Here is an 11,052-nt window from a genome sequence, read left to right on the forward strand (position 1 = left end):
TTAATTTACATCAGGATGTAACCAGTTTCATCCTTATTATTTTTTAAGTTTAAGTCAGGATGAATCCAGTTTCATCATTGCTATTTTTTTATTGTCAATTTTACCCGTATTAATTTTATTCGTCCATTTGAACCATATTTTAAAAATATTTGGACAAATGACTCATTTTCCATATTTTTTATAAGAAAATATATAATTCAAAAATCGACCATCCATCGTTTCTTAAAAACCAAAAATGAGTCCCGATTTGGTCCACGAGTTAAAAACCTAAAGTCTGACTCTAAACACGACTGATATTTACAATCTTCTTTACTAATTCCCGCCTTCTAGGGTTTTAGTTCTTCTCCTCCCTTCTCAGTCCAAAAGGGGGTTTTAGGTTTCTGAATCTACAAACTCAATATCCAAACCCTAGAATCAAAAATCAACTCAGCCCTTTCACTTCTTCTCATCATAATCGTGAAAATGGATACGGAAATGGAGACTTCTCCAAGTTATTTCGATCCAGAAGATCTTAATTCCAGAGATACATTCCGTCGATACGGGTAAGTAATTTATTTTTTCCGATTTTGATACATAAAACCCTAATTAACAACAAAGAAAACCCTAAATTTTTTGATTGATTTTGTTTAGGAAAAGGAATTTTTCTCCGTACCAAGAGAGTAGACCTAATGGGGCATTACTTATTGATGAAATTAAACAAGAAATTGAGGAAGTAGGAGGGGATTATTGTAACAGGTTTGATGGAAGAATGGGGATGACGCCGTTTAAAAGACGATTGGGTAGTGTTGATGATGGTGATGATGTTGGTGGGGTTAGACGAGTTAAGTTTGAGGAGGATGTTGTTAATGATGTGTTTGGTGTTGATACTGGAGAATCGTCGACTTATGCCGTGTTTGCTTCGTTACTTGATCCTGCAATTCAAGGTGGTGTTTCACATTCTCTGCTTAATTTGAGATTAAGGTTTATTGTTTTTGTTTGTTTGTATATATTACTTGTTTTAGTTGGATAAGCATTTTAGATTCATTTCTTTAGATAAGAGTTTAGATAGTGATAATGTTGGAGATTTTACAATTTGGAAAAGGCACGAAAGAACTGTATGACACACGAGAGCTGCAAAAAGGAACTGAAAGTATACCTGGTAGTTGTTCTTAGGATAGTGTGGGACGACAAGAAAAAATAGGGGTTGAGATCGCACCGAGATGTCTGGGTCTAATAGATCCGGCGACATATTTTACTTTTAGAATCCCAGCAGCGGTATTTTGGAGTTGGAGTATCAATTTTGAACTCTATCAGTTAGTCGGTTTGCCTTATTCTAGCGTTTTCATGCTGATGGAAACTTGAAAATTTGTGTAAGTTGCAAGTACTACTAATCACCTTGAGATTTTTCAGTAGACGTATGATTACCAGGGCATAGGTTTTAGGATCTACTGACGAAATAATACTTTCTGGCCTTTCCCTGATTATCCAATTTACTTTCAATTGAACATAAACGCTTTTGTATCTGGTATATGAAAAAGTGAATAGCTCAGAAGTAACTTGAAGTAAAAAGAGGAATGGAACGGTAAGCTGTTAGTGCATGCCCTTTTGCACATATCAAGAAGAGATGCTGATTATTTAAGGTAGGGTCATATGTGATTGGACCCTCACACTTGGAAATCAAATTACATGTGAATTTGTAACTGATCTGTCAAGCATATCGCGAGTGCCATTTGCAGTTACTGAAATCCTTACTCTATCTGCTTGAATGATCCCACTTTGTCTTTATACTATTCAGATGTGTTGTTTTGAGAAGGTTCATTTATAACTGACGTATCTCGTATTGCAGGATTGATGCCTTTCCCTGACCTTATATTGCGTTTTGAGGAGTCATGTCGAAATGTATCAGAGTCTCTTAGGTGTGTATTGTATGCCTAACTGCTAAAAAGCAGGTCAGGTGGTATGAGTTGATTATACACTGTTGAACTTGTTTTAAAAACTCACACATCCGAGTTGCTTTTTTTTTGTTTTTGTTTTAACGCAGAGGTTCTTTGTCTCCATAGTGTGCCTTTTAATGTCATTTTCGGGCTACTTGTTGTTCTTATCAGATGGTTAAGATTAAGTACCGAAACGCAGTCTGCTTTTAACGTTATTTGGTTCCATTTTCTGCACTACTCGTAGGTATGGAACGAGCGGAAGGCATCGAGTTGTAGAAGATAAGTTGATAAGGCAAAAGGCTCGTTTACTGCTTGATGAAGCTGCTTCTTGGTCTCTTCTGTGGTATCTATATGGAAAAGGAAAGAATCTCTATCCATTTTAATTATATGTTGTTAATCTAACTTTTCTAATTATGTACATAACTTTCTAATTTTAGTTATGTAAATACCTTTTTTCTTGAAATATGTTTGACAGAAGCTTCTTGCTCTTGGTTGCTTCATGTCTTACATCCTTTTTGTTTGAATTTCTCTGAAATTACTTTTGGCCATCTTGCAGGGAATGAAGAGCTTCCACAAGACTTGATTCTGGTATTATTTCTGTTGTTAGCATTTCAAAATTCTTTCCAACATGCTTTTTATCTGGTTAAGCATCAGGTGTAACGACTTATCTCTTAAACTATATGTCGTCTTATGACAGTCTCCAACAACTTCACACCTGGCGGCATGCCAGTTTGTCATGGTTGACCATGAAGCACAATCATGCCTTCGAATTGTCCAATGGCTTGAAGAGTTGGCCTCTAAAGCGCTGGATTTAGAGAATAAGGTAATAATCTGGTGTTTTTTTTTTTGTTGATGTTGATGCTAGTCTATAACCCATAAGCAAATCAAAAAACAAATCTAGTCCATGGAAATAAGATCTGTTATCTATTCTGAGTCTGACAGTGCGTGTCAGGGGAATGATTTGATTAAAGTATATTATTTCATACTCAACTACAACATGCATGATACGTTTCATTAAAACAAAACAAAAAAAAAAACCTGAACAAGCCACGATATTTATAGAAGTCATATTTATGTTGCAGGTCAAAGGATGTCATGTTGGTACCCATCTCCCAAGCTCTGGAGTTTGGCATCAAACTCAAAGGTGTCTAAAGAAGAGGCTTGCTGATGCTTCCATTATTCAACACTTGGATTTTGATGCTCCAACACGTGAAATGGCTCAAATAATGCCTGATGACAAAGTATTTTAAAGTTCATGTTAGTCCCATCTCTTTAGATATTTATCATTCTGCTAAAGCTGATTTTATTTTCTTGCTTACATTAATCAGAAACAAGATGAATCACTTCTAGAAGATGTCTGGACTTTATTAAGAGCAGGTAGACTGGAGGAGGCATGTGAGCTTTGCCGATCTGCTGGGCAGGTATGTAGCATGTACAAGTCTCAGCTAATTGAATTACAACCATTTTCTTTCGTGATGCAAGGTTGAACTCTTCCACCTGATGTGACAGCCATGGAGAGCTGCAACTCTATGTCCATTTGGAGGATTGGACTTATTCCCCTCAATTGAAGCTTTGATGAAGAATGGGAAGCATCGAACTTTGCAAGCCATTGAGTTGGAAAGTCGTGTTGGTCACCAATGGCGTCTATGGAAATGGGCTTCTTATTGTGCCTCTGAGGTAGGAGTCAAGATTTTCATGAAGAAGTCCTTTCACCTTTTAGTGACACTTGTGTCCATATGAAATGCTTTCATGTCTTTAGCAAAAAGTATTAATGAATTTTTGTGATTTCTTTTTTATTGTTTTACTCATTCTAGTATATCACATGCTCATGCAGAAGATGGCGGACCAAGATGTTGGGAAATATGAGACAGCTATATATGCGGCCCAGTGCAGTAACTTGAAGCGCTTGCTTCCTATATGCACGGACTGGGAGGTATATTTTTATTGGTTGATTGTTAGTGGACCTCAATATACCTTATGATTGAATATTTCGCTGTGTTAAGTAAATCTGTAGCCTCAGAAGTGGGAGGCAACTGAAAAGTTAATTCAGATGAGGCTATATCCAAAGATCAAGGAACGACTGATGAGAAGTAGCAGGTTTTACTTTTGTTAGATACTTGTGAGATGATGCTTGGTGAAGTCTTACTTTGATGTGGCTGCCAAAAGCCACTTCACGAATCCTATGGTTCTGTAGATTAGGATTAACTCATAAAACAGTTTTTATCTGTTTACGTTGATACAGATTAATACAAACGTGAGATGATGTGTCTGGCATCAGACAGTTACACACTACTACTACCATATTTAAACAAATTTGGACCAATCTCTTTTTCCTCTTTTATCATTTCCTCTCATACTTTGTCATGTATTTTTTTATTTTTTCTCATCTTATCTTTATATTAGTTATTTATTTTATGCTTTTAATGTTGGAAGTCCTTTTGATCTCCTGGATTTGTAGTCGGCATGCTGGGCAATGTCAAAGTCATGGCTTGATGTTTTGGTGGATTTAGAGTTGGCCCGATTAGAACCTGGCAGACTGGAACAATTGAGAAGATATGGGGATGAAATAGACGAAAATGCTGGACATGGAGATAAGGCCCCTTCACTTGGTACAGAAAGCTGGCCATGCCATGTTCTCACACAGCAACCACGAGATCTTCCTGCCCTTCTTCAGAAACTCCATTCAAGGTATGACACTTTATTTGAAATATTTGGACCACTTTTACTACCGTACCACCTTGATATTGTTCTGTATCTGATTTCATAACTTTCTAAGTGCAGTGATTTGGTACATGAAGCTGTCTCCCGGGGATGCAAGGAGCAGCATCGGCAAATTGAGGTAATAACCTCAACCTCTTATTGTAGTTCTGGGTTTGGAATATGGGATGTTATCAAACTTATTTCAGTTGTGATCTTGATATTCTGCAATTCTGGGTGATATTATGTTCTTTTCTAACTAACATATAGAATTTCAAATCTCTTGATAAATTCACACTTGTTTGTTCTATTTAGGTATCAGTCTTTTTTTGGGTTGAATATATGACACTGCACGTCATAAAACTCATGTTGCTCATCGATTACGTTCCTCTTTTTCATGATTCTCATACCTGACAATATCTAACTGGAACAGATGAATCTCATGGTTGGAGATATTCCAAATGTTCTGGACCTTCTGTGGTCATGGATATCATCTTCAGATGATGATCATTCCGGATTCAGGTAATTAGATATGTTCTGAATTCAAGGAACCAAATATTGTGTTGTCAAAACGCTACTCACTGGTAGCTGTTCCTTAAAATGTGCTTCAAAAGGACCTTCCATGGGCATATTATCGAAATTGATCTTTGTTTAGGATCTTAACCATCATGTTGGAAGTGAAAGTTCTAAAACCCTGGTTTGGAACTTTTGTGTTCCTCCGTACATCTTGTCCCCTGTTTTTAAAAAACTGTATTTTCGTCTTTGAAACCTTAAGTTGGCCGCCATTTAATGTATCAATTTTGTTTTCAGGCCTCATGGTGATCCTCAGATGATTCGCTTTGGTGCACATCTAGTGCTTGTTCTTAGATATCTTTTGGCTGGCGAAATGAGGGATACTTTCCAAGAGAAGCTTAGGACTGTCGGTGACATCATTCTCCAGATGTGAGTATTATTGGGTTCTGGGTTATGTTGTATTGCTGATCTGCAATTGGTTTTAACGCCAAATTCATAAATTATTGCTAGCCAGTTATTATTTTCTTTTTCAAAATATGGACTGCGATATGCATATAAATAAAGGAAAAACTTTTCTGGTGTCTTAAACCCTAGGCAATCATAAACACGGACACATTTGGATAATATATATGAAATGCCTGTCACAGGAAGTAGTTTTTATTTACGTGTCTCTTTTTGGGAAATACAGGTATGCGATGTATCTGTTTTCGACGCAGCATGAGGAGTTGGTAGGGGTTTATGCTTCTCAGCTTGCACGCCACCATTGCATTGATCTTTTTGTGGAGATGATGGAAGCCCGACTGAACGGAAGGTGGTTTGTTTATCCTAGACTAAACTTATTGAATGTGATATCTAGAACACAATGGTTACAGTTATAGTATTATGTCATGTATAGTAAGAGGACTTCTCACGAATCCGAGCCAGACTTCATGTTCTCCTGTTTAATCTGCCCATTTCTTCTAGACAATCATAGTTCAAACTTCTAGACAATCATAGTTCAAAAGATGATTAGGATTTTCCAGTCTGGCTCTTTTTTAGACATCTCCATTATTAAAGCCATTAACCCTTACTATTTCATGTTTTCTTAGATGCATTTTATTCCTATTAACAGGGTTGACGTCAAATATAAAATCTTCCACTCTGCAATGGAGCATTTACCATTTTCTCCCGATGATACAAAAGGAAGTTTTGAGGAGATTATTGATAGGTAAATAAATTTATTTTTCTTCTCTGGGCCGGAGAGCAAACTGCTTCCTATTCAATACGTTAGACCAATGCAGAGTTTATATTTTCTGGCAACAGGGTTTTGATGAGGTCTCGAGAAACCAAACCTGGTAAATACGACGACGAAACATCAGATGTTGCTGAGCAGCACAGGTTGCAGAGTCATCAAAAAGCTATGGCTATTCAGTGGCTCTGTTTCACGCCCCCATCACACATCAGTTACGCCGAGGCTATCACAGCGAAACTTCTTTTAAGAGCTTTGATACATAGGTAAAGAATCCTACACCTTGATGCTTCTCATTTATTTAATAGTTTATCGTATCTCCACTCACTACCTCTATTAAGTGATTTATCGATTCCTTAACTTCAGAGAATGACTCATTATGTTGACCCTATTATACTCCTTTTATCATTTCATATATAATGACTACCATGCCGCGTCATTCTTTTGTCTTTGAGAACACTAATTCTTTGGTACTTCTGCAGTAACACACTGTTTAGGGAATTTGCTCTGATTTCCATGTGGAGAGTTCCGAAAATGCCCATTGGAGCACACATGCTACTCAGCTTCCTTGCTGAACCTTTGAAACAGCCTACAGAGAATCTCCATTCGCTTGAAGACCATAATGCGTCCGAGAACTTACTAGAGTTTCAAGACTGGGTATGCATTCCAAACTGTCTTCAAATTGTTCTATCCCTGTGTTTTTAATTATTTTACTCGGAGATTGCAAACTATCAATTTCTGTTGTTCACTTGAACAGAGGGAGTACTACTCTTGTGATGCAACATATAGGAATTGGCTTAAAATAGATTTGGAGAATGCGGAGATTCCTCCCGATAATCTTTCTTCTGAAGAAAGAGAGAGAGCAATTGCAGCGGCAAAAGAAACGATAGACTCATCATTAACATTGCTACTAAGTGAGTTGAAGGAACCAACTGTAATTTTTCTTTTTTCTATTTGAAATTATGGATGTAACTCTCTCATAATTTTCATAGGCTAGCTTAAAAAACATTCTACCTCCGTTTCAGGAATAGTGATACTTGCACTATTTCATTTTTGCCTAAAAATAGGCCAAATTGAAAAAGTGAAAGCATCACTTCTCCTGAACTGGAGGGAGTATGATTTATGCGACCTCTGTTTATTCTGATTGCGATTTTTTTCCCCTGAATAGGAAAAGAACCATGGTTGACTTCCTCCAAAAATCACATTACCGAATTGTTGGAGTCTGTATACCTCGAATTACATGCAACGGCCATGTTATCTTTGCCAACTGGAGAATGTATGTGTCCAGATGCCACTTCCTGCACGACATTGGCGAGCGCTCTTTATTCTTCTGTTAGTGAAGATGATGTCTTAAAACGTCAGCTGATGGTATGTGCTAATCTCCCTTTTTCCCTTTGCACTTGAAAACAAATGTTGCTTGATTTTGATAAATGAAGCTTAGATTCATCCTCAACCCTTCTGCACTAAATGGTGAGAGCATTCAGAAATCCAAGGTCATCTAAGATCCAATCCAAGGTCATCTAAGATCCAACTAGTGATCCCATATTGAATCTTCTCTTGCTTAGCCCTTAAGGATCAGAATGTGTAACCATTGTTCCTATTGTTGAATATATATCAGTATATTATTTTTAAATTTAATGAATTCCAAAATTTGAATATTTATTTAAGCTAATTCCTTCCTGTGATTTTGGACGCATTTAATTTCTTTCTCTTTCCAAGTTGGTGATGCTTCTTCCTGATGTCTGTGGGCAGATTAATGTTTCCATCTCCCCTAAGGACAAGTATTCTATTGAGATAGTGCTTCGTTGTTTGGGAATCGAAGGTGATGGAATTGGTCGGCATGAGAATAATGATGGTGGTGTTCTTGCTACTGTCATGGCAGCAGGCTTCAAAGGTATAAACGCGAATTCAGGCTTCATTTTTGCCCTATATATGGTAAACCAACGTGGGGACAAATTTGTTTGTTCGTTGTTATTGTACAAAGAAGCAGATAATAATCTTCGGTATACAATCAGTTAATTGGAAGTTAATAAATCATGCCTCAAATGTAACAAATGTTCTTAATGGTTCAAGCAGGTGAATTAAGCCGATTTCAAGCTGGAGTTACTATGGAGATATCTCGATTGGATGCTTGGTATTCAACAAAGGAGGGATCTGTCGAAGGCCCAGCAACGTATGTTTTGCATGGCCTTTGTCGCCGATGCTGTCTTCCTGAAATTGTTCTCCGTTGTATGCAGGTAGTATTACATTTTTCAGTGGCAAAATTATCTCTCAGTCGTCAAGACGCGGAATTGCTAATTATGCAGAATTATATGGCAGGTTTCTGTTTCACTCGCGGAGTCCGGTAGTATACCAGAGAACCATGATGAGCTGATTGAGTTGGTTGCTTCCACCGAATCCGGTTTGCTCCATCTGTTTAGTCAACAACAGTTGCAGGTACCTCATACTCAATCCTAGTCCTGTTCAATACTATATGAGTAAAGCCAAAAGAGAATGAGTGATGAAGCATCAATGGATACCATTGTAATATTATTTTCTTGACACCGAGAGTTGTCACTTGTACTTTTCGCCAATGCTCCAAGATATGGTTGGCTCAATGGGTGTACAGGTCAAGAAATGAGAAACAGTCATTTTTTGAAGTCTTGCAGATAATTAACCAATAACTGTTGTGGGACTGACATTCCTTTTCTCCCAGGAATTTTTAATATTTGAAAGGGAGTATTCAATATTCAAATTGGAGCGGCAAGAGGAATTCTCTATGGAGGATTCTTAGACTTGGATTGCAAGCTTATGCCATCCTGTAGGTATTACGTATAATTGTTTTCCTATCCATCGGTACATCTTTTTTATCACTTTTTATCAAAGTGTAGACACTTGGTGTTTACTGAACTTGCAATCCTCGGTGCAAATTATCTATTTTCTATTTCATTATTTTGCAGCAAAAGAAATGGAGCTTGGCTTGTTATTCTTTTAGCAGAATCAAGTATTTTGACTACAATATTCAGCAGCTCAAGATAAATCTGAACTGTTTGTATGCAGAAAAAGTACTGAAAGCATCAACTTTACTGGAGACCTAAAATCTCTGCTTCAAGAATTTGGACATGATACAAATTTGTAGCAGCATCAACAACTCATTAATGTGGTTGGTTTGTTTTGTTTCTTCATGGTGTAATTTTTCTGCTCATTAGTATCAGTTGAAGGCGATCACAAGATAAGATCAAGAAGCGGTGTATTAGTGTTTGCTGGTTGCCATAGTATTTGTACTTGTCCGCAAGAATGGAAGGGAGGGTACATGTTTATACTGGTAGACATTTTTGGTAACGTAAATGGGTATAATTGAAACTTCTTCTGTACAGAAACTTGACATACATTTGCCGATTCCTAGTTCATGAACAAAAATGGACATTCCTTTTGATAAAAAAGAAGAGTCCTGAAAAGATGAAATTTCCATATACGACTCCAGAGTCCAGACGGCGGTAAAATGGAGAAACGATTACAGATAAGGATAGAGGAGCTTTATTTAGTATCTAAAAATGCAAAATTAATTAAGAAAAGTATTTATTCTTGAAAACAACGAAAACACAGAATATGGGATAAAATGTAGAATTAATGTACAAAAGATGAGTTAAATGCCAAGAAAAATATATAGAAATATGCACTTTTTAGCACTCATCACTGTTGTGCTCCTTACGTCTCTGATCCCAGCAGGATACTACACACTTGATTCCCTTAGCTGATCTCACCCACAACTAAGAGTTGCTACGACCCAAAGTCGAAGATTTTAATAATCAAATCTGTATCACACTGAAAAGTCTACAAGGATAGATAAATTTGTCTCCCACAAATAAACCTAAAAGTTTTGTTCTATCTTTTAATAAAAATCAAGGTGAACAAGAACCAATTGATAAACCAGACTTATATTCCCGAAGAACATCCTAGTATTATCAATCACCTCACAATAATCTAAATTATATGGTAGCGAAACTAGATATTGTGGAATCACAAACGATGAGATGAAGATGTTTGTGATTTCTTTTTATCTTGCCCTATCGGAGATATAATCTCAAGTCAATTATTCAATTGAACTCGTACGATAGAAAATGGCAAGATCAGATCACTCAACTACAAGAGAAGTAGTTTCGTCTGGCTTCACAATCCCAATGAAGTCTTTCAGTCGTTAATCGACAGGGTATCGAGAAGAAACCTACGATTAAAGATGAACCGACTCTAGAAAACCAACTAGTATCACACAGGAGGTGTGGGGATTAGTTTTGCACAGTTGCTAGACGTCTCCTTATATAGTTTTCAAATCAGGGTTTGCAATCTAAGTTACCCTGGTAACAAAGCATTCAATAATCACCGTTAGATGAAAAACCTGATTTATCCAAGCTGATATCTTTCAACCGTTAGATCGAAACTTAGATTCTCATACACAAATTAAATGTATTCATTTAGGTTTGGTTATCCATATGAGAGCTTTCATATTAATTGTATTCATCTTTCTCATAACTAGTTAAAATGACTCATAACAACTAGTTCAAGAGTTGTTCAATTGCTTAGGTATTTATACATAGACACAATTGAAACAAACTCGGTTTGATTCATTTGAATCAATTCCTGGACAATATACCCACGGTTTGCAATGATTGCATTCCTTATAATTTATTGTTTTAAGTCCATGAACTACCGATTTGAGAAATA

The 11,052-nt window shown here is 36.8% G+C and overlaps 1 protein-coding gene across 2 annotated transcripts; it reads left to right on the top strand.

The window, feature by feature from the left end:
* The first annotated feature begins 300 nt into the window (after window positions 1-300).
* Window positions 301-9,773, top strand: LOC113335742 (nuclear pore complex protein NUP107-like). Of its 2 annotated transcripts, none has more exons than XM_026581756.1 (25): window positions 301-542; window positions 631-923; window positions 1,826-1,895; window positions 2,158-2,273; window positions 2,470-2,501; window positions 2,611-2,736; window positions 2,996-3,154; window positions 3,242-3,334; window positions 3,423-3,590; window positions 3,748-3,846; window positions 4,372-4,601; window positions 4,695-4,752; window positions 5,044-5,132; window positions 5,421-5,552; window positions 5,812-5,934; window positions 6,235-6,330; window positions 6,426-6,617; window positions 6,834-7,008; window positions 7,109-7,265; window positions 7,520-7,719; window positions 8,104-8,245; window positions 8,428-8,588; window positions 8,671-8,787; window positions 9,047-9,155; window positions 9,291-9,773. In XM_026581756.1, exons 1-24 carry the CDS (start codon window positions 463-465, stop codon window positions 9,122-9,124), a joined length of 3,186 nt encoding a protein of 1,061 aa, XP_026437541.1. In that variant the 5' UTR covers window positions 301-462; the 3' UTR covers window positions 9,125-9,155; window positions 9,291-9,773. The 2 variants fall into 2 exon arrangements, with proteins under 2 accessions (XP_026437541.1, XP_026437540.1); XM_026581755.1 differs by having other exon boundaries at window positions 9,047-9,151.
* The last annotated feature ends 1,279 nt before the right edge of the window (window positions 9,774-11,052 follow it).

The sequence above is a fragment of the Papaver somniferum genome, unplaced genomic scaffold (assembly GCF_003573695.1).
Source record: "Papaver somniferum cultivar HN1 unplaced genomic scaffold, ASM357369v1 unplaced-scaffold_15, whole genome shotgun sequence".
In the NCBI taxonomy this organism is placed as follows: Eukaryota; Viridiplantae; Streptophyta; class Magnoliopsida; order Ranunculales; family Papaveraceae; genus Papaver; species Papaver somniferum.

Coding starts and splice junctions, on each gene's coding strand:
- LOC113335742 (XM_026581756.1), top strand. CDS start 463: ATGGATACGGAAATGGAGACTTCTCCAAGTTATTTCGATCCAGAAGAT. Junction 4,602..4,694: donor CTTCAGAAACTCCATTCAAG/GTATGACACTTT, acceptor TTCTAAGTGCAG/TGATTTGGTACATGAAGCTG. Junction 8,246..8,427: donor CATGGCAGCAGGCTTCAAAG/GTATAAACGCGA, acceptor TGGTTCAAGCAG/GTGAATTAAGCCGATTTCAA.